At 38.3% G+C, this 27,924-nt stretch overlaps 1 protein-coding gene across 5 annotated transcripts; it reads right to left on the bottom strand.

Moving 5' to 3' along the window:
- Positions 1-9,271: 9,271 nt before the first annotated feature.
- On the bottom strand, positions 9,272-26,925 carry NMNAT3 (nicotinamide nucleotide adenylyltransferase 3). 5 transcript variants are annotated; one of them, XM_057429039.1, is made up of 6 exons: positions 26,824-26,925; positions 23,340-23,476; positions 16,705-16,888; positions 12,432-12,541; positions 10,182-10,291; positions 9,272-9,422 (listed from the first exon to the last, which is right to left on the bottom strand). In XM_057429039.1, the coding sequence occupies exons 2-6, from the start codon at positions 23,446-23,448 to the stop codon at positions 9,330-9,332; spliced, it is 606 nt and encodes a 201-aa protein (XP_057285022.1). In that variant the 5' UTR covers positions 23,449-23,476; positions 26,824-26,925; the 3' UTR covers positions 9,272-9,329. The 5 variants fall into 5 exon arrangements, with proteins under 5 accessions (XP_057285022.1, XP_057285023.1, XP_057285021.1 ...); XM_057429040.1 differs by having other exon boundaries at positions 9,282-9,417; XM_057429038.1 differs by lacking the exon at positions 9,272-9,422 and having other exon boundaries at positions 9,460-10,291.
- Between the last annotated feature and the right edge of the window lie 999 nt (positions 26,926-27,924).

The raw sequence follows: 27,924 nt of genomic DNA, 5'->3' as shown, positions 1-27,924 counted from the left end.
AGCATTTTCATCTGTACCAAGTATCAAAGTCATTTAAAAAAACCTCTTTAAGCTAAGCAGTCTGCAGGGGAAATTTTCATCAAATGAAGTCCTAATGGAATAAACTGATGTTGATATTACAAGCAAAATCAAATGTAACTAGGAAGGGGCACTCTGTAATGTTGTAGTCCCAGCCTATGACCTATGTGCATTGCTAACAGCAGGGATACAACCATGTTCAGGGTTTGTCATCTCTCCATCCTATAACTTCTTTTATGTCATCAAATCTCCATCTGGCATGTTGGTGACAGACAGATAAACTACTGAGAAAACAACAACAAAGCCAATAGAAAATATAGTGGTAGTGTTCCTGGACTTTATCTATATATATTGCTAGAAAAAGGTTTACACGCTTAGCCATCCTTTAGCTAGGTTGAATGATACAATCTATATCAACCTTTCTTTCCCTTAACTAACTTCAGTTCACTCCCGTGGAAGCACTTAGAAATCTAACCTCCCATTTCACCACTCCTGTTTTTAGCCATGCAACACCAGGACTCCCAAAGTTAATTCACAGAAGTCAGTTGAGTGTACAGTACAACTAATTTTTCACCTTGTGGGGCTGGCAGATGTGATGTCTCATAGTAGGTATCTATAGTTAGAGGACTCTGAAGTATGTTCATGCCATTACAAACTTGCTCAAATTGTTACGGAAAGACAAGCTGGTTATAATCCGGGCATTCTGCACCCAGTTGAGAAAACTACTGAAGTTCACAGTAGTCAAAAGCTGAAGCATTTCTAGAAGCCGTATTTCACTTCTGTGATTGTCAGCATCTCCACTGCTAGCAAAGAGACTTAGGATTGGATTGACAAATTTAAGATCCAAGGGTAAGCTTCTGTCAGATAGGATCAGACTCGAAATGTTTCAATTCCTTACTTTGAATCCTTGTTCAAAACAGCAACGAAGACAAGCAATAACTAAAGACATGTTCCAGGAATGGAAATTTGCCAAAACTCAAGGCTATGCAGGTGACAAAATGTGGTAGGAGAAGTAGAATCAATGTTTTGGACGGTGCATAATGTTTTATTTTATTAGGAATGGTGGATTCTTTTTCTTTTAATGAAACAAAATTGTATACAAATAATACAAAAATAGGAAGACTTGTGTATATCCTATGCCAGGGAAGAAGTATAAAACAGCACATCCGATCTGTGCAAGGATCAGAATTGATTCTAAGACACTCCCTTTTAAAATTAATTTATATAATTATCTCCTGTGTAATTTTAGCAAGATGCAATCGTACATAATACTAATGGTTTGTCATTCAAAACTGAATTTGCTAAATCTGGTTGTCAGGTTTTCAGCTGATCCTTTCTGATCGCACTTTCTGCATTCATAATTCTCAGAGCTTTTTAGGATTCAGAGAGAGCTGAAAAGCCCATCCCAAATCACCTAACCTACAAGACTTCAACATGTTAGCAGAGGTTTTGTGAATAGCCCATCCCAAATCACCTAACCTACAAGACTTCAACACGTTAGCAGAGGTTTTGTGAATAACTAGCTCAAAGCTTGTGATCACTCTCGGGTTTTAGACATGAATCCAGCACTGTAAAATGTTAATTTAATGACATCTTAAATTATATGGCAAAAGATTGAAGAGATCTCATCTGATATCACCACACAAATGTGCTGATCATATCACTTACAGGTAATAAACAGTAAGGCCAAAAGAGCATGCAGTGTGAAGCAAGGCAGAAAAAAGGAAACAGTTCTTTACTGAGGCACAGAGGCTGAATGAACTGGAGTATTACAGAGCCTGAGACAGCTCCAAGTAGGTATCTCTGTTCACCAGAGCCCCAGAAGGGCTGACTGGAGGACTGCTCTTCCTCACTTGTGGACAACAGTTTGTAAGAGGTCAGAAGTATCAACAGAAAACGACATGAAGACTACCTCCTTTGAAGTAAAACCCCTCAAAAGTCAAAGATTATTCCAATGAGGAGCTGGGGAATCTACAGTACTGCAGAGGGAGGGCACTGGATTTGAGAGGAGACTAGTATGTACACACAGTCAATACCATAAACCCACCTCCCAGCAACAGTAATTCTACAACAGTCCTTGTTCCAACAAAGCGTATGAGAAAACACAAGCCAAAAAGAAAAGGACAGCATTTGAAGAGGTTAGGAAACAAAACAACTGAGTCAGAAGGATCAAGTAAAGACATATTTTTGATCTCGCATCTTACTAGACAGGAGCAAAATATTTTGAGTCTTCTCACCCTGGAAGGGATCCCTACTAAAAACCCAAGTATTGGAAGGTTGTTTGTTGTTTTTCTGGCAGCAAAGTCTTCATTCCAATACCGACTCTAGACTAACTTCACAGCTGCAAATTCCGTTTGTGGAACAGAGGAACCCTGCTTAAATAGTTAATAAACTCCATAAGCCATGCGATTTTGTAACAGGGCTTTATTCTGACCTGGCAGCAGTAGAAATCAAACTATGTTGAGAACAACTAAACTTCATTGCATCGCTCCTGAATACAAACTAGAGAGGAATGGTTTTCACATTAGGAATGTTTGTTATTTAAAATAGAGCCACGATCAGTTTCAAACACCTTGCCACCTGTCACAAGTAACAGAAGGATTGGCCTGATGCCTGTGAACAGTCCTTATGTGGTTTAATCATTAAATGCCCATATATTCAGGAAGATATTTCATAAGGTAAGATATACGACAGATGTGATGAGTGAATTCTACAACTCCGAAACTCACCTCCTCACCCCACCAAATCCTAACTATGACTAAAAATTATATTAGTTCCAATAATGGCACCCATGTGATAACATATGTTATATGGTTATATTCTGCTTGTGTTCTGTTTGCTTAACTAAATGATTAATAGGTACAATTTCCCACCTTCAGTTTCAATTTCTCGCTGGTGTAGCTGTTTACCATTGTCATTTCCTCTCCTGCTTCGATGTAAGAAAATCACCATGCCAAAGAGCACAAGGCTCCAAATTATCAAAGCATCCTTCACCTGCTTAGCCAAATATTCAATTCTAATGCAACTAATGCTTCTTTCAGTTATCCAAGACATCCTGCTGTTCTGCTATTTAGAACATAGCATCTCCCTTGGGTTTTTACACAGATTGCTTGCTCTTAGTCTCTTTCAAAAGACAGCTTCGTTCTGGATAGTGTGAGCTAAAGCAATTCAGTCTCATTCAAATGCTTAAACAGCAGAAAAAAACTGTAATGCAAAAACTTTCTCTGACTTCAGCAGCAAAATGATTAGAGAAGTAAAAAATTTAGGGAAGTAATTTTTGCATCTCAGTCTGCTTTGATTCATTGGGTGCAAAGACCTGGAACATGGAACTCCAGCCTTTAAGTTTTTTTAGTTAACTTTTTAATCAACTTTTGGCTGTTATACTAAGCAAATACATTGTGAAGGTACATAAAGCTAACTCTGCTTGGTGTCAGAACCTGCCCTGTTCTTCTGTTTACTGCGACACATTTCACATTGTGGATGTTTCCTCAGCTTCACTGCTTAGTGCCAATGTTGAAAAAGGAGGCAAAATTATCTGGTGATGAGTAAGACCTACTTCTGGAGACAGTTTTAAATTAATTGTTTTAAGAAGGTCTTCCCTCTTTTGTGCACAGTAAATATTCTCCACAGTAAAGCTTATGCACAGGAAACAAGGCTTTACACTTAGTGGAATACCCAGAACACTAAATTAATCTCAAATAGGGATTATAGAATTTATCTTTAAAATTGAGGAAATTTCATGAAGAGACTGGATGATGAAGATAGCAGGATCAAATACTCAGTTCAGGCAATACCCAAGTTAGCATTTTAACTTTAAATGTCTGTCTTAGTACACTATTCATCTGCTACATGTGACCAATTAAAACCACAAACTCAACAAATTACCTTTATCATCAAAGAAACTTTATCACAAGATTTGATTCAAACGTCACGTTATATGAGAAATAACACAGTATTAATGTTCTAAACGTCTTTCTACAACATCTAATGTGCACCTTGAAATGTTTGTGAGGACTAACGAATGTTTATGTATATGTAAAAGTTTCATTTTACCTTTGTATCTCAAACTGACAAGGTTTTAACAACCCTAAATATAAAATATGAATAAACCTGCAGAAACACATCATTCATGAAATGAGATACAGAAACTCTTATTTAACTTTATCTCAGAGGTAAAACATCTGGGGAAAGACTCCAGGAGAAGCATGACAACGTTATGGAGCTATGTGAATGCATTTCATAATAGAGCAGGTTGTGGGGCAGCTTGCTCCAGACACAGCTTCAGTATTGCTTGGAACGCATTATCAGCTGTCTCCTTGCACTGTGATTAGTGATCTCTCATGTGTCCATACATCTGTGTGGTCATCCATCCTCATCTTTGGTTTTACAGAACAGAGAAATTACATCTTTAACTAAACTAGCAGGGCTTGTGAGTTTCTTAAGATTCCAAAGGAAAAATTTTTCACTTCCCAACAGAAACAAAATCATAAAGGAACTGATGTCAACAGCCATTGTTACCTATAACCCTTAAGAAAACAGCATCACCTAAAGACATGTGCATACAAGAAAGCAAATTAAAGGTCAATAAAATCACAAACTGAAACTGCTAAGGTTTATCCAGCTCAATTAACGCAACCTTCCAGAGAGTTTAGACAGGCTTCAGGTGTGACCAGCCACAGAAATGAAAAAAAACGTAACTGCACTGGAGGGGGCCTACCCCATCACAGAAGTACCAATTCCTAATGTCAAACCTTCAACTTACTTTTAAAGCAAGTATCAGCAAAATATTTTAAGTCTTCAGTTACCAGAGACAGTATTCATGTGGAGTAATTGCAGTTACACTCTACCCTGACTGACTCCAAGACATTTTACAACTGAGAGGTGAAGACAATTTCAGTGAATTAAACACAAGATGCAACCTGTTCACCCCACTATTATTTTTACTGATATGTTAACTCTGGAAAGATGATATATTCTTCATTAAAAGAAAAAATGATCTATACCTCTTGGATGAATTACTTCTAGGTTTATTTTTGCTAGTCTCCTGATGATTGCTCTGCTATATAGATTAATGTTTAATGTGTAATTTGTCTTATCCATGTTACTTTGTACTTCTCATACACTGAGCTACTTGGATAAAACATGCCCAGTGGTCTGCCCAGTCCACAATATCAATAATGATAATTGATTCGTAATCTCTCCCATTGCACAGGTTGACTATTAATGATTAAGCCATTTATGGCATGCAGTTTCACAAGCTATAGATGAAAAAAGGAAACACCAGGAATGATATTCAACCTTTGCTTTTACGGTAGTTTTCTTTGTAGGACATTTAGGGAGTGGTCTGGTATCTCTTATATCACCTTCATGACCCTTCTCTCACAAGACTCTTTCTGGGCTGTTGGAGTTATTTTGCTGCTTAACAACTGCAAGTTTTGCCCGACATTATGGTTGTCAGATTTGGGCTGAAGTGCCTTCAATAAAGACAGCTTCTGGTACTCCTTTGCCTTTGAGAAAGCTGAGGTCTTATGTAGAAAAGAAACCTTTAAAAAGAAAATTGAGCTATAAAGTATGATATACTGCTACAAGGCAAATCAAGACCAGTGATTAGTGACCTTAACTGTACAGCTGGTATCTGTTGCTGCAGGCCATAAAGGGACATGGAGCACTTCTGGAAGCTTTTGTGGAGTCATGTGCCTGTCATTCTTATGTCAAGTGCCTGTTCTTAAACATTCAGGATTAGTGACTCCACTTGGGGTTTGGGATTTTTTTGGAAAAGGCAGTAAGACGCTGATACCTTCTCTTCCAAGGTTGGGTAAGCATTTTGTACGAAACAGCCAACAAAATGCTTAAGCAATCCTTGGGAGCAGGGTGAACTAAAGTTCCACTCCTAACCAAATAGCTGTTGTAGTGACTAGAATTATCTTTCACTGATTTCTTCTTTCTGGTTCAACATTTTGAACTCTTCCCAATCATTCAATTTAGCAAAATAGGGTAGAGAATTTCCCTGTTACAAATAAAGAAATATTAGGGTATTTGTCAGGAATAAGAGTTGTGTGTTGCATCTATTCAGCATTTCCAAAGCAGGACTAAGCCACAGCCATGCTCCCACATCTCCTGAATCTGATTTTTCATCACAGTGGTTGTTTGACACATTTTGTAACAACTCATTGCACGCACATGCTAGACAGCCTCAGAGCACAAACACTTCTTTCTGTCATGTAGAGGATGTCTTTGTCCTCCTGTACATGGAGTTTAATGGTATTTATGTACAGATAATGCTTAGATGGAGACAGTTCTGTGCACACACAACCAGTACTTCACTGACTCAAACACTGAGGACTTCAGACATTTTTACCACTTGAGCAGATGCTCTGATCATTGCTCTCTTCGATAGTAGTTTTGTCACCCGTGTCCACGTCTTTCTTTGTGCTCATAACCGTTCCATGGATCTTGACCTCATTATCCTGATTAAGAGCCGTCCCAGCAGTCAGAAATGCATTATGACATTGGGATACTTTCCTATACACATTGCTTCTCCCTTTCGTATTCTGCACCCAATCATGCTTCTGCCCTCTGTACAAGGGATACAGAAGGAATAGCTGAGGCACTCACTAGCTAGCCATTCTTTTTTCCTGATCTTCACCATCTTTCCCTTTCCTGCCATCACCCGAGCAAAAGTAAATTCACATATCCTAGTGTTAGAGAATCGGTTCTAAATGGCACTGTCATTCTAAGAATGGAAATCTATGAATTCTCTTTTATATAATTTCTGCTCTATATGGTAATTTCTTCTCCTGAGATAATTTTATTTTCCTTATCAGTTTCTTCACTGTAGGATATCGCAGGTGTCACACTTTCAAACTAACAGAAAAGAACCTGGGATTCTCAAGTTTTTCCTCTGTTAATTGGTATTTACCAGACTTAAGTTAGAAAACATCATCTCTCTGGCAAGCAAAAAGAGTTCATAAGGCAGTCTTCAAAGTTTGCTTATTGACAGCAGTAAGTAGACTAATAAACACATCTGCTCTGATAAATATACCCAGGAAGAAGCACAACAACAAGAACAAGATTTATAAGCAATTTATAAGCACTTGGCCATTCTTTCATATGAGGAATAGTGTCTGACCCTGCAATCAGCAGATTTCTTTACTGTAAAGCATTACTCATTGAAAAGATTCTGAAAGTCTAACTTAAATGTCTTCTTGACGGAGAAACATCCCAGTATAATCCTGTAGCATTTCACTGGAGATAGTATTCATTCATTGATAAAATTGGTTTGTGCTCCTGGTTAAAATTAGCATTCCTTTCATGTAAAGGCATGCTAATAACTGTGTTCCAGCAAACTGAGAAGTACAGAACTCATTTTAGGAGTAGCCACACAAAATGGTTTACAGATGTCATCTACAAAAGGCCTCAGATCATTAATATTCCCTTTTTTTGGTCTGTTGTTTGTGTTCTAATTCTTACCATGCATTTGCGATCATCCACCCCAGCTAAATCCTCCTCAAACTCCTTTCCTACATCAAATTCCATGATGTAGTTTCTAAAAGTGCTTAGCGTTTTAATGATCATATGATCCCCATTCTGAATGATTTCTTTGTCAGGCTTAAGCAAGTTTGCTATTTTTCTTACAGCAACATTTACATCTGAAAAAGAAAAAGAGTTATTTTAATCCAGAAAAGTCTACCACAAAATGAAACTTGTAGCTCTTGGGACAATTCAAATGGGAATGATAAGTAAATATCCAGATCTTTCAGGCCAGGTTTCTCATCAGGAAAAAGCCACAATCTAATGGTTTTAACTTAAATAAGTTAATGTTTTGATTTGCTGATTATGTGGAATCCTAAAACCCACCATTTGTATTTGACAGTCAATAACGCCTTCAATATTTCTATAGAAATACTAGCACTTTACATCCAATGCAAACACAAAACTGCAATAAGTACATCACTGTCACATAAAAAACATTTACTCTTTTTCAATTTATGATTGTTTTTAAAGTTTGAAGTCTGCCACTTACCTCTTCAAGCTCTGATGTTTAATCTCTGTTAACGTAAGCTTCAAGATGGAAAAAAGTAGAGGCTGCTTAAGACAAAACAACTTTGCATAAGGCAATTCTTAAAGTGCATTCCTGAAAAATACTTCTCAAATGTTTATGACTGTACAAGAAAAAAACAGATTCACATAAAGACCAAGATGGGCTACATTTATTGATTATTAAATATAAACGGAACCTTACCCAGGGCTTTCAGATACTCCTCAAAATTGTCATTGCTGATCATTTTCCAGTAACCATTGAAATCTGCAGGCATCTCTGCTTAGGTGACTGTCAAAATCAAACACAGTGTGTTGATTCTGCACCACACAGCTCACTGCCTTTCTTTGTGGCAAGCTTGAACTCTGGTTTCCTTTATCTCTTTCTTAGCCTATGTAGCTATGCAAGTTCTTCTAATCCGATTATTGTTGGAAGTGTTGCTTTTAAATCCTTCCACAAAGCTTGACTGCCGAGATTTCCAACAACAGCAGGATGGCTTGATTTAAACAGAATGAAACATTCACCTTCCATTCAACTTCTGTAAGGGTACTGATTATCTGGATGACCACTTTAACCATATTGCTCTTCATTCTTCCACTTGGAAAAAAACCCTGGTAAATAGCTTTAGCTTAGGATATTAGCCAAAGCTATACAAGTGCTTATCTTGTGTGGTTTTCCCGAATTCCTTCTCCCTTGAATATGCTCCAGCTACCCTATGCCACCTTCTTTTCAGAAAACAATCACACAGACTCTTTCAGTGAAAGCAGTTTGTGTCTGGCATTAGTTTAACTTGTTCAAAAGCTCTTTAATTCTAGAGAAATTCTATCAGTGGAAGCTGTTCGGCCATCCAAGGGCTCAAAAAGGGCCACTTAGGTGGAAACTAAGGAGGAGTGGTTAATTCTGTACATTGTAAATGCTACATCACTACTGAACGCATGCTTTCAGTTAATTTAAGCAACACTGAAACACAGAAGTAGCACTTTATAGAGATTCTATATTCTTTGAAGGGGTCTTCTGTCAAAAAATGAGATGGAGTGAATAAGCAGAACAAGCAATCAACATAAGAGAAAGGATTTTTCTGGCTAATGTTAGGGCTCAAATACTGATAGCCTTTTAGCTATTTTCATCTGTTTCCCACAGTGTATTTTCAAATAGTAGAGATGAAGATCCTCTTGGATATGTCATTCAATCCAGGGCTTTGGCAATTACATAGAAGACTCTGGATAAGAGAAGCAAAGAAACCCACTCGAAATCGGGGGATGAGGAGTGTCTGTCATTTGTAAATCTGGAGGCTTAAAAGTGACATGAGTGGTGCATGCATTTTAAAGTGCAGACATCGAAGATTTATTCCCACCTCTTGTCTAAGCTGTCAAAACACAAAAATTATTCAGGGTCCTAAAAAGTCAAAGTTTAACAGTAATATATATTTAAATATATATATATATACACACAAAGATAAGTTACAGTTCATGTATTTTGCTGCTTCAGAACAGCATCTTTATCCTAAAGCTCTCTGTAGGATTACAGAAGTACAATTCAGGGAAGTGCTATGTTTGGCCCTTACATATTGCTGGAGATTAATATTTATTGTTCAGATCTTACTTCTTTTGTTTCACAAGGAAGCTGGTTTTATGTATTTTAAGCTATGGAGCTGAGCATCCCAATTTCCTGCTCACTACCACAAACAAATCCATGAATTTAAAACACCAAACAAATTCAGGAGGTTTTGGACTGACTTATTTTCTCCTCATTAACAAGAACCAAGCTTCCTCAAGAACTTTATAGGAAAAAACTCTAAGTTTGTCCACTTGACACACTACAGACATCAGTCATTGAGTGGGTTTACTGGTGTGCTATGCAGCTTCAAAGGCTCAAGCAAGTCACCTTCATTCTTCCGCTCACTCTCTTCTGTGTAGATATTATGGTGTGCAATGTAGGCTATAACAGAATCAGGAATGAGATACTTGACACTTAACCCTCTGCGCAAGGCATAGCGTATCTGTGTTGCACTGATTTCATTCTGAATCCATTCTTTCACCAGAACAATATTGTGCTGAAATTTAGATAAAAGTTCTGATTCTTTGATATGCTGAGCAGGATCAGAGCCAGCACGACTAACACAGACCAAACCAAACTTTTCCACTACTTCAGTGATGTGCTCTTCCTTCCAGAGATTGGGTGTCTTAAATGTCTGTAGAAAATCAGCCCCACAGAGCAGCTTTAATTCTGGTAGGACTGGAAAGAGAAAAAGAGAGATTTCTATAGTTGCTTGGGTTTTTAGGAAGGCTATACTTAAAATTGGTTTCAATTCATCACTCTTTTTTTCTTTAATCATTTACCTTTACTCCAGTTTACTTCCAAAAGGTTGCAAGAAAAATTCAGATTGGATTTTATGTGTCTTGCCACAATTACTTTATCACATACTTTATCATAACTCTGTTTTCAGTCCCCTGGGGTTTATGTCACAGTTTGTTTTTTAACTAAGAGCAACCTCCATAACAAAACAGTACTCTGTCCCACACTGTATTAGAGCTAATCTGATGCCAGAGCTTTTATAGTGTTGATGGGTTTTCCCTGAATGTACATGCATTACAGTTCTACGGTACTAGAAGCTAAATTAACAGATCATAGGCTGTTACAAAAAGGCTGTCAATTTTATAGATACATCTCCATATATCCCCACATCTCACATGCCAATGAGAAAAATGAGTCTTTGGCCCTTCAAAGGCACTTTGCTAAATGAGGACTGCAGTTTCCACTATAGATGATGATATAAAACCCCAAAATCAAGGAGGGATGGCAAATTCTTGGGCACTGAAAAACAGAGAAAGGATTTTGTAGTCTTGTTATTCTCATCTTCATCCTGAGTAACCAGCACTAATAAGCTATTCTAAATGTATAACAACTGCAATAATTCGTCTATACCTGTCCTCAATGAATCTTTTTATTTGTAATATATATTTAAGTGACCTGATTACTTCATGCGGAACAAAATCATGAGGTTCAGTATCTCACAGCACAGAAGTCTTACAGTTTAGTAGGCAGATATTTCATAGACAAATAGTATATTATGGAAGCCTGCCAATGCTAAATTCAGCCATCAAGCTGATCTTTGTGAAAGCTTCACTTAAGTGAGTTAGCCTTTATACAAGAAAACCCCAATTCTACAGATTTCACTGTTGGCAGGGTTTTTTTGGGGAGGAGGAATTAGGGAGCAGTTGCCTGCCTTTGAAAGTCTGTGCTAACCAACTTCTAATTTTGCATCATAAAATACCAGGTTGGAAGGAACCTTTCTTGGCAAAGCATAACCTAGACAAGATGTCCCAGCAGTCTGTCCAGCTGAGCCTTAAAAGTGCCCAGTGCTGGGGAGATTATTCCAATGGCTGGCTGTTCTCACTGTGAAAACAGAGGAGGAGAAAGGAGAAAAAGGGGAGGAACTTTGTTCTGCTCTGGAGTTCTCAGTAGTTCTTGATCATTCTCCATGTCATGCTAGTGAACAAAGGAAGTGGGAAGAAACCATTCTGCTCCTCTTGGTGGGCCACATACGTATTTAGTATAGCCAAATCCGTATCACTGCCCGGTTGGTAAAAGCAGTGAAGACAGAAAAAGTAAGTAAAAACAAGATACCAGCAATCATGATGCTGCAATGTGGAAGAATCTGACTTGCTCACAATCTTTAACCCCATCAGACACAAGATTCTACTGCAGCCCAAATGCCTTGAAGCTTGTTTTCCTCTACCATCTATAAAGATACAGCTCATCATTTGGAAACTTTTTTATAACCACGAACAAATTAAATGCATTATTCATGTTCAAGGAGTGCTGCAATACTACACAGTGTAATGTATCAAAAATCTAGCAGCATCCTACCAAGTCATAAGGCTAAAACAGGAAACCCAAACCTGACAGTACAGTGTTTCCAGAACCTGCCACACTTCTAATGCCAACAAAAGCTATTCTGTCCAGAAATGCAATGAACATCAGTGCATCAGCAGCATCGGTGTGATATTCATCTACTTCATCCATTGTTTTACACTAAATTACAATTCTAAGTAATCCCTATACTTTCTGATATTTCTTATTCATATATCCTGTGCTTTACAAAACTATCAGGGCCACAACACTCATTGCTGACACAGCCAAAGAGATGCTTATAAAACCAAGAATTAATACAATTCCAAACCAAATCTCTTATCTATGTGGGAATAACTGCAAGTCATGCTGGCATTTGCCATGGCTTGTTTTTGGCAGGCAGCTCCAACCCTCAAAATTTACCAGCTACTATGTTCAAGTTCTTCATCAATTAGTCTAATCTGGTACAGCTGTGTGATTTTTTATGCTAAACCAAGAATCATGTTTACAGTTATGAACCAACCTGAGTGCTGGTAAGAAAGGGAATCTTCTGTAGCTCTTTCTATGGGCCGCTTGTTTTTCATGAATTCCTTCTTAGACTGGAGCAATCTGAGTGATTCGTTGTAATGGTGCCTGCATTTAAAATAAAGGCTTCTGTGTGAGGCAATCCTCTCAGACGTGCACAAAGCGATTACCTGGCACTTTCAGATTCAAGAACACAGTCTGCTTTCATGCACTTTGAATACAGTTTGGTAAGAATTTAGCATATTCCTTCTGCCATGAGATCAGTAGCCATGCAGTTCACATTTTGCAGAATTCACAAGCAATCTCTGTAATGGCATTCGAGTTTTCAAATGCCTTTTTGAAATTCTGCCATTATGGCAATTTTACTATAACATTGCATTTGAAACATTGTGGAGTTTTTTGCTTGGAATAAGATTAAATCACACTTCATTCACTAGATTTAATTTCTGGATTAAATACAACCTCTTATGGAGATGTTTCCACAATGTGTGCTCAGTTTTCAGGAGACATTCTTGTTTTCTCTCATCCTCTTCTCCACAAAATGCATTCCCCAGGTTTTCACCTTGTGGTTTTCCCTTTCATAGAATCCCAGACTGGTTTGGGTTGGAAGGGACCTTAAGGCTCATCCAGTTCCAACCCCCTGCCACAGGCAGGGACACCTTCCACTAGACCAGGTTTCCCCAAGCCCTGTCCAACCTGGCCTCTAATTAAAAGAATCACAATTCCGAGAAATTCAAAACAGACGATTCTCTTAAGATTTCTGACATCTGTTGTGCTTCTAATTTTATCGAGTGGAGATCTGTGAAAGCAGGCAAGGATCCTTTTGTCAGTTTTTCCAGGTTTCTGTTACTTTATTCTTTTGCTGCTCCTGATCACTGGTGGCCCACTGCAGTACTGGTACTATCACTTTTCGGTACTGGCCCCTTCTTTGAACATGAGAGCAAGATGTAAACACCTAAGTCCCTTCCTTTCAAATCAGCATGGGCTTGCTTGACTAGAATACTCTGTAACTTGCACCATCCTGAACCACACTTAGGCATTGCTCATACTGACATGAGCCAAAATCATTTCAGGAATCATGTTCATGGTTAAAAAGAACAGGCAGGCATAAACTCAAGCCAGGTCACATCTCTGTCTGTTAAATGTACAGCCAAAGTGACCAATAGGCCTTATATAACTGTATCTAAGCAAAGATCATGAGTTACAAGGTACAGTTCAAATTCAGTATGTGTACAGAGCCATAGATAACCCTGTGAATGTCTGGCGTAAGAAATGAATTTATAGTTCAGTGATTTAAATGTACAGGCTTCAAATCATGCAAATACTTTAAGCCACAGGAACAAGTTGCCCAAGTGTCAAGAACCTACACCTAGACAGGCTGCAGAACAATGTCTGACAATACTTGATGCTCAGGCAGTGGCTAAAGAAACTGAATAAACACGAGGTGAGGGATATAAGGGAGTAGAAAGTAGGTAGCAGTAGCTTGGCCTGTGCTTTCCTATATTTCTATTTTGAATCCTGCCTTGCTGTAAACAGGCTGATGCTATGTATAGCCAAGCACACTAACTTTGCATCATGGACTGACATTCTTGGTCCACGATTCAAAAATAACAACTCTTGGCAAAGGGCTCACTGCAGGACTAACGTTACAAAGCCTGCAAAATCTTAACTGTCAGGAGGTCTGCTCAGCAGGGAGCACTTCAAGTGTTGGGGCAGTGAGGGTTCTGTTAAAGACACATCAAGAAGGACAAACCAATCTGTCAGTTTATTAGACACTTTCTGAAACGTGTGTGAAGCTTTGAGTAACTGTGTAATTAAATCACAAGGACAATTCACCCATAGTTGGGTAAGAGAGATCTTTGCCAATTCTAAATTAATGCACAGTCTGTCTGAACCACAATCAAATCTATATTACAAGAGGAATGAATGTAGTTCTTTGGTTACTGATAATACTGTTTTCTTGTCTAGGAAGAATATTCACAAACAACAGAGGAAATAGTACTATCGTGTTCCCTCTTCCTCTCTAAAAAAAGCCTTGGGATAGTGTCCAAAATTTCCATACTCATGCAATGTAACAGGCAACTAATAGCACCACCACAAGTGGGGTATGAGCTTTGCTGTTTAACATGCCATAGCTATTTAGGAGCCTCTACAAAATCCACTGAGATTGATTAAATATGACATTTTCATCACACTAAGGGAAAAGAAGCACTGTACAAAAAGGCCATTCATGTGTCTCGGGACACAATGTTCTACCGCAGTTAAGTGTACAATTCAAAATACTGATAGGAAGAGACATCAGGTACAATAATGGTTTTTGCCTTTGCCTTGCAATAGCAAAATCTGTCTATGGGTACTACAGTTTCCTACCTGAGGAAGTCTATAGTGAAGGCAGCAATTGGCTCTTCATTCTTGGACCAGGGAATAATCTATAGATTAACATTCAACACTTGTGAAGAAGCTCAACTCTACTATAAACCACTGCCTGTTTAGACTTGGTCTAAACAGGGTCTACCCCTAAAGCCACCTCATTTTTTAATACTCATATGTGATGGTTAAAATATATTGTAAAACCAAAATACCTACGTGTGCTCTTTCATCAGGATGCTGCTTACCCAATTCAAGGGACAGGGTTCAACATAATATTAATAAAGCTCATCTCTCCCTAACAAACATCCATTTAATTTATTTCTAAAACTAGAGGTTCAATTCCTAGGCAGACAGGAAGTTTGGCTGTTCATACCACTTTGATACTACCTTCCCTGAGCAGAAATTGATAAACAGGTTTTTATTTACCTCTTACCCTAAAGGACGCTGAAGTGGATTTACAAGGTACAAACTTGATCTTGCAAGTAGCATTTGCTTCAGTTGGAGCTGTGCAAAATCGAAGGCTTTATAAGTAAGTAGGTTCACCTTATCTGTAAGATTTGTGGCTGCTTCTTCAGAGGAATATAGTTTTACAAAACTGAAATTTAGGGACAAAACCCCACACCCAATCAATGCTGCAGGACAGACCTTTTGGTGATTTCTCACCCTGGAATACACAATTGTGATAAGAGAAAAGAACAGAAGCAATTAGCGTCGCCTAGTCTTCCTCCTGCCCTGATCCTATTCAGCTGGCTGGAGGGAAGGGGCAAAAGAAGCAACTGGATGTCTACGTTCACACAGTGAGGCAAGTAAAAGCAGAAGTAAAAGGCTCCACTAGTTGTTTTGTAAGTATGTAGGGTATTCTTATGTATGATTTTGTAAAGTTAAAGGTCTGGCTTTGAATTGCCTTCACAGGGAGTCATAAGAACTTTCTGGGCTGTTACTGGAAGGCACATTATAGAGCCTTAAAGCTATCCAAGCAACTGTTCCCAGTTAGTAAGTAACCTAGAAAATGTGGATAGAAATGAAGGATCATTGACAGTCCTTATAGCACACTTGCCTTCTTGAAATCTTTCACTTTAACAGTATCTGTTGACTTCTGTAGCATCTACATTTCCAAAAAGTGGTTAGCACAAGAAGTTTGTGTTCTCATACCTTGCCCCATAATGCATTTACTACCAAGACCAACCATACAGGCAAAAGGCATGTTTCAAGGTCCTTGCATCAAGTTAACAGGTTTTGGACAAATCATGTTTTTTTTTTTTCTCCTTTTGCACAAAACCACATCAAATTCAGTGATTTTGAAGAAAGCAGCAGCAGTTATGTGCTTGGGTTTGACTTTCCATTAGACTTAATATGAAAACTTCTCAAGGATGTGTGAATAGATAAGCCTGCAGGCATAATTATGCTAACGCAGCTTATCTGGAATGGGGATGCTCCTGAAGAATAGGTTGTAAACTCTCTTACCATCTGATTAAGATCTCTGTATTACCTGCTCAGAGATTTAAAAACAAGAGAAATAAGAGCCAAAACCTTATCTGCAGAATTCTTTCAATAACTATAATTCTGCAAGATCTTTTCTTGGCAGAGACTTCCCACTTGCATCTAACTACTGAAATGGCACAAGTACAGTACTGGAGTCTTGCATAGGTCTGGAGAAAGCCTTTTGGCTTTGCACTAGGAAAGCAGAGATAGGAAATGCTGATGACACAGCCTTTTTGAAGCAAAGCTATGTGAATTTTCATTGCATATAATATTCTCATAGCAGATGATGCCATAAACAGACATATTCTGCTTTGCTTGGGTTTTGCTATTAGGAGCGAGATCTGTGCATTAACCTTGTAGCCTGACAGATTTTTGGCAATCAGTAACTTCATAAAGAAAGGGAAAAACAATGTAATTACCTTAATACTTTTACTGTCTCTATCCATGTCTTCTGCTCACTCTCCCATGGATCAACTCGAATCCAGTCAGATGTTGCCAGGGCTAGTTTAGCCATTGCTACCCGGTGCCTTGCTGAAACCAAGCCTTTCTTTCCATAGCCATCATTAACAGGAGATATTATGCCTTCAATCACCCGATACCCTCCTTTTGAAGAAAGGACATAGAGAATAAAATAAAAATAAGTCATCTTCAAAGATCTTGAAAATTTAGGGTGGAGAGGACCTTGACAGCACATCTAGTCCAACCTCCTCAAAGCATGGTTAACTTCAAATTAATAAGAGGCTATGAAAACTTATCTAGGCATTATTTTCCATACAGAAACAGCAATTTACATTAAAAAGCAACCTTCTTGTCCCTCTGTGAACTGCTCGCAATTACTATCAATATGTTTATCCTATTAGATGACTCAAAAGGAAATCTGGATGAACATACAATTTTCAAGCAAGTAGAGAAGTTTATAATTTATGATGCAAACTATCAAAATCGCTGGATCTAATTAAGTTTTATATTCCAGTAAGTTCAGTTTTTCTAAAGCCAGAGCAATTGATGACTTAAATGACCACCGCTTTGTTCTTCAGGATCTGATGCTTGCTATTTATCAAAATCACAGTCTTTTCATTGTGTTAAAGCAAGAATTACGGCATATTGCTGCAGCTGTGATTAATGTGATTCAGACAAATCAGAAGAACAAAGATGAGGCTAATGGAGTCTAAAATGAGACTTACAGCACTATGGTCCAAACATCAGCTTAGCAGCCATTAAAGACCCTTTCTATGCGGCTGATCACATTAATTAAATTTGAAAATATGCCCATATTATTCTACTCTTGTAACACAATGTAATCATTAACACAACAAGCTCTTTTTGTTAGACTTTGCAGCTCTGGCCTCAAATCAGCAAACAAAATATTGCTCTTATTTAAATAAATCCACAGGGAAATAAAGCACTGATATGAGCCACGTCCCTCAAGAAACAGAGGACAGGAAGGGTGTTTCACATAAACAGAAATGAAACAAAATTATTGTAAAGTAACATATACTATTTAAATAACTATATGTATAATACTGAAGGGGAGTGAAATCATCTTCCTTTTTTCAGATTAAATTGTTTCTTAAATACAGCAAGTTCCTTCTATTGCTTTGTAATGCAAATGATACCCCTGGACTCCTAATTTCTGATACTAGCACATGAGAATTTAATATTTCCTAATGAAAAATTAGTGACATCACATTTATTTTGATGTAATAGGGTAAAATTTTAAGAAGAATTCAAGTGAGTTGGCCTTAAAAACATAGCATTGAGAGTCAGTGAGATTCACAGGCCCGTCCCCTGTTGAAATGTTGAGTCCAAGTTACCCTCTGTTTTAAACATTCTCATTATAGGCAAAATGGGCAATCGAGCGTGATAAAATTTTCCAGACCCATGCAAAGATGTGCATATAATTAAGTCCATCTGTTGACCTGAAATTGGAAATGATTTCACTTGACTTATGAACAACAATTATTCCCTTGGTACATTGATAACATACAATACTGTAACCTCATTTAAAGGGAAATAAATTATAGTTTGGGGATTACTCTTATTAAATGTTTTTACTTACACAAAAATTTTATTTTCCACATTTAAATTCCTTTCTTTTTAGTTTCTACAGCTATAAATTGTTTCCTTATACTTACATTAATATATTAAATGTAAAAATGAAAATGGTGTGAGATCATGCTAGCCAAGAATGATTGCAACTCTGCCATATCCTTGTTAACTGTAAAAATTTCAGTCTCTAGTCAGGCCCAGAACTACATCAGCTGGATGAGGTAAGAGCTTCGCATGCCATATCACAGCTTGTTCCAAAGCAGAAATGAAGCCAACTGGAAGAGAAAAATCAAGGTTGCTAACACTTATGGTACCAAGAGAAAATACAGTAAGTGGTTGAGATGATTCACAACTAAGTAACCCAGCACTATACTAACATGATACACACATGAGCCTTCCACCTAAAAATACAAGCTTTAGTACTCAAAACATAGGAAAATACCTTATTACTGTCTCTAAATAACTTGTGTCCTCTCCAGTTATTTAAAAGTTCACCTATTCAAATGTGACCAACTCAAATACGTGAATTCTCCCTTCCTGCAGATACCAACATTTGCTTAAAAACCATATAGGGAAAAAAGGCAAAACCAATCAAAAAGCCAACTGCTGCACCCAAAACCACATCCAAACACCAAAAAACCCTACACCACCACAACAAAAACCCCCAAACACCCCCTCTTCCCCCAACCAAACACAAAACCAAAACCAAACACACACATACAAAAAAACCCAACCCCATACCAAAAAAAAAACCACCCTAAAGGCTAAACACCAAAACCCTACCAACAGAAACACACACCAAAAAAATCCCCACTGAGAATAAAACACCAAAAAGCCTCCTGCAAACCGCACACACCTTGATGACGATGTGTTTTTAACCCACCTATCTTAGGTTTCTCACCAGTGTACTCAAATTCTGCAAGCATGTGCCAAAAAATTCCTGTTTTTTTTCCTGAAGACTGACTTAATTTCCTTTCCAGCACTGGACAAGAAACTAACTTGCATATATTTGCACATTAATGGGAACAATTGCGGAACATGAAATACATAAATAACAAAAATCACTTGGACTGCAGAGGAGTCAGTCCTCCTTCGTGAGCAAAGTGGTACTTATTTCAAAACATAAACTGATGTACAACTTGCTGTCAGAAGGAAAACATTTATAATACAATCATAGAATACCAGGTGGGAAGTGACCTCAACGGTCACCTGGTCCAACCATTCTAGACAATGGATGACCTATGCTAGGTGTCCCACCACCCTGTTCAGCTGAATCTTAACATCATCCAGTGCTGAGAATCCATCACTTCTTCCCTGCAGAGATTATTCCAATGGCTGATTGCTCTCACTGGGAAAAAGTTTCCTCTTCTGTCCAATTGGAATCTCTCCAGGATTAACTTGCACCAATTACCCCTTGTCTTTCCCATGTGACTCCCTGCAAAATGGATCAAACTCCTGTTCGACCATCTAAGATGCAACAAGAGTTTACATTAACATAAGATTTCATTTCTTCACTGAAACAAGAACTGACACGCTTGCTTTTACGAACAGGGTTAACTGGATTAATTTCTTTCATCTGCCATCTATGTACATACATTAAAAATACATGATAAAATCCTGTATTGAAGTAACAGTAACAGCTTCCCTTGAAACCACAACAAAATCAAGTTATCCTCCCAGAACTCAGCCTACTAATGGTAGTAAAACAAATACAAAGACTCGTCGTGGTTTCATTTAAACCAAAATGTTTATTTTATTTACAGGCTATAATTAGCTGGGGTGGAGGGAGGGATATCTAACATCTTTGTTTAGATTACCTATCAAGAGGACACCATCCTCTTGAGATTGCCAACCATGAAAAAGGGAGAGACAACAGACAAAGCTTTTTTCACTTCATGTTCAGTCACCTTCTGTGAAGGGAATTCAACAGAAGGAAAACCAAAGAGGTAAAAAATTCAGCAATCACTGCGTTGAAATTCAACATAAACAACCAATACATCAGAGCAGTAATGGACAAACTTCTAGGATAGCTCTGCATAGGATGGATAACTTTGCCTTCACCACTTCAGAGCGTTTGAAAGATGCATTCACTCAATTAGATGAGGTGTGCAAAAACTGTAGCGACAGATGCCACATGAGTATCTGGACAAACATCAATCATATCCACCTGGCTGAATGAACTACAGGGCCTGAAGATGCAGATTTATCTCTGTAGTCAGGTAGCCACTCAAATACATTGCAACTTCAGGAACTCCTCCAACAGCTGAGTAACTGAGCATGAACAGCCCTCTAACAAATGCTGAATCATCTCCACACATCACATCTATAATGAACATTTTGCACCAAGACCTTAAAAAACAGCTCACTTCTACTGAGGTCACTGGATTTGGACAAGAAGAAGGAAACGCAGTATCCTGACAGCTATAAAAATGAGTTATATCCTCCAGAATGGAAGGATAGAACCACAATTTTCAGAGTAACAATGTGAATAAAAGTATTGCAGCTCTACTAACAGGACACCTTATTGTGAAATGCTCTCATCAAAGCTGCTTTTTCTCATCTAACATGACTGTGAAGCAGTGATTCTCTTCAGAGAGGCTACAAAACAGATGACTAGGATTTCACATTAAATGCAGTCATGTATCTATATTGCTATACACACTATCAAAACAGTAGGATCAAAGTGGGTTTTTTTTTGTTTTCAATTCCAGTTATAAGAACTGTTGTAGGAAAAACAAAGTGAAGTCACTATATATACTGACTTGCTGCTGTTCCAGTCTGTTCCTATCCCTTTCCTGAAAATACCAGTCTTTTATTCAGCTACACCTCTTGAACACCATAAACTTCCAGATTCCCAAGGCTGGTTAGTGACTAATTTCTCCTTGGACTTCTCATCTCTGCAGCCCAGTGCTGCATCTGACACAACCCACTGACTGTCACATTTTCCCCAAGTTTTCATAAGATAGTAACTCATTGTCCTTCACCTCCCCCTTGCATCTGTCTCATCACAGATAGAACCATCTTGTCTTTCATACCTCCCTCCCTTGCCCTCTATGCTTTGGTCTTATCTGGAAACTATGGGTGAAGCATGTACCCTCCCATGGCAGTACTCCGGAAACAAGGCTTCAAATATCTTACATAGATTGAGTCTAGTACTATTTCTTTGGACTTTACAGTCAAATGATAAATACAAAGAGAAATAAAAGCGTCTGGCATTAGGTATGAACAGACTGGAAAGGCATTTGCCACAGTGCAAGTTTCAAGAAACATTTTTAAAACCAGGATTTGAATATGAGACAATTCTAGCTACGTGAGAACATGTAAAGAGTCAAATTGACACAAGCAGAGACAAATTCCAAACAAAGAGAATCATTATTCAGTCGCACATAGCTATGTCTTTTGTATTTAAAAGGCAGCATGACAAGGTTTATCGACTGATATTAACAGAAAAAGAGTGACTTACTTGACACGTGACAGTGAAATTCAAGTACTGCTAAAAGTATCAGAAACTCAGTAAAACTCCCTACTTAAAATAGGGATGTATGAAAAATAAGACTAGATAGCATTTAAAACTGAAGTGATGTGCAAAAAGCTGACAGGCAGAATTACTGGATATGTCAGTCAGGATGCACACTAGTGATAGTCATGTCATTCACAACAGTAAAACTGGATTGCCAAGTCAACTCTAGCTACTGCACAACTCATTTCTGTGACTGAGCAGAAATACTGAAGGAGCACCAGAAGTCACATTCTGGCAGCCTAGGGAACATCGCCCCTCATGCTAGTTAATTCTTCGCTCACTCTAGTCAGGCATTCAGTGTGTATGTTACCTCACAAGTGTACTGTTTCCACTAAGAAGGGAATCAATGCAAATACAGCAGACTACCACCTCACTTTAAACAAGCTTTAGACATGTATAACCATGGTCCTCCAGCCCCACTATCAGCTCCCAGTCTGCAACTAGTGCTTCTCCCCAGGAAATAAGCTCCAATTTCTCTTCTCCTTCCCTAGGTAATCACAGAAGTGGAAACAGGACTAAAAACATGAGAGAATGACCAACCGATTTCCTCGGTGGGAAAATATAAAACAAGAATTGATCATTTTAAGTATTCTCACAGGATATGGCAAACATGTAGCTGCTGCTTTTGCCACACAACAGTTATCAGTGAGTTCCAAATTCTCCCCCCACATCCCCACAATTTGACAGCCAAATTCCTGTTACTGCTACCTTCAGGTTCTTGCTGAAAAACCTCCCTAGGAACTTCTATAAGGTTCCAATAAACTAAAATTCCCTTCCAATTCTTTCCAGAAACATATGTGTATATTTTACTGCCAAATGGAAAAAAAACCCTAAAAGCCTCAGCAGCTAAGCAGCTGATCAAGCTTTCAGTGCAATGCTTCTCAGCAGCATTTCTGATTCTTGCTGAGGTTCAAGATTTTACCCACCTTTCTCCCGTGTTGCCAAAACCTTTTAGCTTGCCAATACCTAGCTTTTCTTATCTTCTTTATGAGGAAACGCTTTTGCTAGGGGAGGTAACTTGTACTTCTTAGTGAAGATGGATAATGAGTAATTAAGGATTCATCTTTTCTCCAGTTTCATCCAGCTGTCAAAACTGCTAACGCTTCTTCGTATTAAAACACAATGTATTAGAAAAGCATGAAATCTGAACGCAAACACTTCTTCTCAGTTTCAAAGCTGCTAGGTGTAGTCTTTCACAAGGCTCTGCTTGTTCCATGAATATGAGCCTAAAAGTGCTGATAAAACTTCCACTTTTTTTGCATGAATATTCATTATACTTGTTTATGTACTGAGCCAAAGGAAGAGGTAATGCTAGACTTTCTATATTGAATATGCCATGAAACCTTCATATTGAATGATCACTAAAGCATATTAGAATTCAGCCAGCTGCACAGTGACAGCTTATCTATAGCAAGTGTTAATAATCCTTCTTCCTTCTCACAGTAAACCACCATGGGTGTGTGATCCTACCACCACCTTACTGACCTGTTTGGTGCAGGTGATCTCTAGCCAGCTCAAATAAACGCATATGCATGTTTGTGATGGGGTTAAAGGAGCCACAGGCTAGAAGAATGAGAGGTATCCTGCTCTTCATTCTGACATCAAAACATCAAAGCTCCACCCTAAAGAAAAAAGATAATATTACAAAGACAAACTTGACAAAGAGCAGTCTGCCCACTGTGTATTCCTAGAACATCAGTAAAGTATCAGATCATTCCTCTTTATCATCACAGCATACAAGAAGCACTACCTCAGAAACATGTGTTCTCTCATATTCATTAGCATCACTGAACAGTTTGGGTTGAAAGGTACCTTCAAAGCTCATCCAGTCCAAACCCCTGCAATAAGCAAGGACATCTTCAGCTAGATCAGCTTGCTCAGAATTAGGAAAGCATCAACAAATTCTGTTTCTCCACATACAGAGATGGATAGAAAGTATTTCTAGAAATTCATATTGTCACTATTATTAAAACCAGACAGATTTCATATATGGCTTTTAATTTTTACCTTTTTTTTGGCAAAAAAACCAAGGGTTTGTTCTGTCTTGCTGTCGACCCCCTATTAATAATTTTGCAACCTGCAGACCTGCTACAAAAGCGAGTTTTCTTAAAGTAAGTTCTTAAAAAAGACCTTTGCAACATATGACAAAACCCCACATGCCATGTCCAAACCTACAGGTCTGACTTCCTTACCTGGTGGCCAGCCAGCAAATGTGCTAGCCAGACTACCAACAATTGCCTGCAGAGCTTCCCTGGTGATGGCAGAGCAAGTGATGGTGGGTCAACAACAGGGAGTAGCAGGGAGTAGAAACAACTGCTTTTAGAGGAAAAGACCACAAACCTTATAAAGCTATGAATGGCATGAACGGGTGGGGAGCAGTGCTGTTAGGACCCTTGCAGGTGCATTTACAAAGAACCCTTATATAATTCCGCTAAAATGTCAGTCATCTCAGTAACAATGTGGCAGCAAGCAGTTTTAGTCACTGTGCTTGGAGTGACTTCAGAAGTGATCCAGAATATATCTGGGATAATAAAACCAGCTGTCCCCCACATACGTATCTGTGAATTCAATTTTTTGATCATAGAATCACTGGATAGTTTGGATTGGAAGGGACCTTAAAGCTCATCCAGTTCCAACCCCCTGCTACTTGCAGGAACACCTCCCACTAGACAATGTTGCTCTCTCTCCATACGATACGACATCTTTGCAATGCTCACACCTGTATACCATACATACACCATTTCTCTTCCCCTGGTCTCCAGCTATATCCATCCAACGTGTAACAGTCTTCCTGTAGAACACACATGCATCCCAAACTTCAGTCATCATTCCTGGGTTAACAGACTGAATCCAGTAAGGATTCTGTGCTATGTTTAGCCAAATCCTGTCCTCCATCTGCAGCATACCAAAGCGCTCCCTCTTCACTGTTCTCAGTCCTTGTTTCTCCTTCCCTATGCACCATTTTCTTACTTAAGAAAAAATTAACAGCAGTGACTAAATCAATATCAAGTCGATGTTTTATAGCTGCCAACTCTATCCATTCATTTACAGAGGATTTATGACTCTGAAGACTAGGACTGTACTATTTAACAGCATTCAGTGCATCTAGAGACAAGTTTTAATACTTTCATGTCACTACTGTGACATGCTGGCAGTTGGAAAACTTTTTATAGAGAAGATTCTTCAAAGCATATGTCTTACCTGTACCATGAACATCTAGTACTGAATATACATATTCATAATATGAGTACTCAAATATTTGAGTACATATTGAGTACATAAAGACTCTTTTATAATGCTTTCAGTTTAATTTACTCCTTTACTATGACGGATACAAGAAATGAAATGTATTGGGTAAAAAAACACTTGCTACCTTGAAAGTTTGATATAAATTTAAGGTCTACAATTACAGCAGCTATAGGGAGCACATTTCACAGCACTCTCCACTCTGATTTACTATTGTACAGACACTAACAAACTCATACATTACAGGTTCTTAAATCAGAAAAGAAACCAAACTCACTGTTCTTTTTTTTCAATATCAACAGTTCTGTTCATGTATCTTCATTGTATGGAGAAGTCTTTTTGCCTTGAACCAGGAAGCCAAACGTTAGTATCTGTGATTAACTCAGAAAGAAATCACTGCTAGACCATTTAGGTGTTCTCCTATAGTCCCCATTTTGCTAGATATATTCCATTGCCACAGATTAGTGGATGCTAAACTCTCGATGATAAATCAATTTAATTGCAGACCAAGAATCTTCTAGGAGCAGAAACTTTTTACAATAAAAATGTAAAAACAAACCACAGCATAATGCTCTTACCTTTCTTTCTCTGGGAAAATGGTGGAATAATCCCCATTTTCTAGAAAAGGCTAACTGCCCATAGAACATTCAGCAGTACTTAGCACAGAGCTCTGCAGCACTTTAATCTGGTTAGAAAACTAACGATACTACAATTACCCAGAACTATGCAGAAAATAAGTCAAAAAAGAGCAGCTTGGCAAGCTGTGTTTGCTCTCAGCCTATTACACAACACCAGTCCCTGCACCTTTTGGTAGCATTTCAGCAAGGTCAAGAGAAGGCAAGCGGTTCCTGGCATCATCTGGAATTTGCTGCAGTATGGTCCTTATAATTATTTTTCCAATAATCCCTAGTGATTGCTGTAACTCTTACATTCAACTCCTTTCCTACTTCTTGTGCCCTTATAGCACATGAATAAGCTTTTTCTTCTACTATAGTTGTATAAACTTCCTATTGTAAGTAACCAACAATCACCCTTCTATTTGCATGTATGAGTCAGTCATCCACAAAGAAAAATATACTGGTTTCTAGAAAAGGAGGTCACATGCAGCACCCAACAGAAGGTGGCTATTTTGAAGCAAACAAACTGCTGATTTAATAAAAGCACCAACTTGTCTGTCAAAATAAACCATTACTAAAACTTCAGAAATTCCCCTTGAGAAGCCGTTTGTGTTTTTTCTTCTATCAACCTCTTCTGCAGTTTTCTTACAATTAGTAAAATACATTTAGCAGAACCTAAGGCAAATCTAGTAACAGAAATACAGCTTCCATACAAATGGTAGATACCTAAATAACTAAGAAAACAATAGCTGAAATCTGTTCTTATAGAGGTGGCAAACTAATTAACCCCCTCAAAGTACTACTGCAGAACGCTCAGATGCAAAATAATCATATATAGCAACCACAGGGTAAGGCAGGATTCCCAGAACATCCAGCAAGACCAAAGGTAAAACAACAACATCCATAATCCCACTGCTTGCCTCTCCGTTTGAAAAAGGAGCTATATGCTAACTGCTGTGTTAGGAGCAACTAACTCCTGACACTTGTTATGTAGTTAGAAACGAACATCTCTCTGGCTCTACAGATGCATGTACTTCTAGCAAAGTAAGGAATTAAAATAAAAGTAAAAACATGGCTAAGAAGACTTTCTGTGCTTCAGAGTTTACCTGACCACCTTGGGAAGCAAGAAGGAATTCTTCTGCAGCGCATAAGGCTGCTCAGTTTGTTAAGCACATGATAGGTCTTCTCCTTTTCCTGTGAAATTCTGCTGTTAGTTACTGCCAGAGGCAACAAACCCAACTGAGCAGCTAAGGTTAATGAGTATATAAAGCTACTGTTAGAAACAAGATGCCCTCCTACACCAATTCAGTAGCATCCAGGTGCCCCTAAGTGTAACATACTTCACAGAGAGAAGGCTATCTGCAATTAAATTTTTAAGCCATCAAAAGCAAAAGCATTATGTGCCTTTCTTAGGCTAATATATGAATTTGCATATTAACACTGAGGATTTTGCACAGCAATGAGGCAGTTTTAGTAAACGGCTCCTAGGCTCAAGAGCTCACATTGCTTGCTATCTTTATATTGTAATTAAATGATCATTTTAGATTTCCACTTGCTTCATCTTGTACAACCCAAGAAACCAAGGAAATTATACAAACATGTATGTGCCCTGCCCGTTGTATAAAATGTCCTGCTTGCTCTTTAAGAATGTCTTGGCCGCGTGGGGATTTCCATCTATTCAAAGAGGTACGATCCTGAAACAATTACAATGAAATCAGGTACCTAATTACAACTGCAATCACATTGCAACTATGAAGTGTTAATTTTCATAAGTCCTTACAGCAACTGAAATACACATTCAAAACCATGCAGTTACAGCATCTTCAGAACCTTGACTGTTCCTCCATTGCATGAGACAGCTCACTCAGTGGGCTGGACAGTCTGACACGGCACAGCATTCCTTCTGTTTGTGAAGATCTCCATTACAGTTTGTAAGCCTATATGGCTAAGTTTTAGTTCCTCCTGCTTAGTGTCAAGAAATCACCACTGCAATGAAATCAATTTGCCTCATTGAAGCATTTCCAAAAGTAGAACATCAAATAGCTCTGACACCTACCGTGTCCTCAGTGCCGTGCTGTGCCATGCCCCCAGTGTCCTGAGCTTCTCAAAGGCCTATTAGACCATCTGAGCGCTAATTAGCTTATCATAGCTACGCTAAATTCTAACATTTGTGTTAGAAAAGAGTGAAATTTCTGCGACCCAGATGG

Source organism: Pezoporus wallicus, unplaced genomic scaffold, assembly GCF_028554395.1.
Source record: "Pezoporus wallicus isolate ANWC-B61680 ecotype Strahan unplaced genomic scaffold, APGP_CSIRO_Pwel_v1 contig_593, whole genome shotgun sequence".
In the NCBI taxonomy this organism is placed as follows: domain Eukaryota; kingdom Metazoa; phylum Chordata; class Aves; order Psittaciformes; family Psittacidae; genus Pezoporus; species Pezoporus wallicus.
This window is presented reverse-complemented; position numbering and strand designations above follow the sequence as displayed.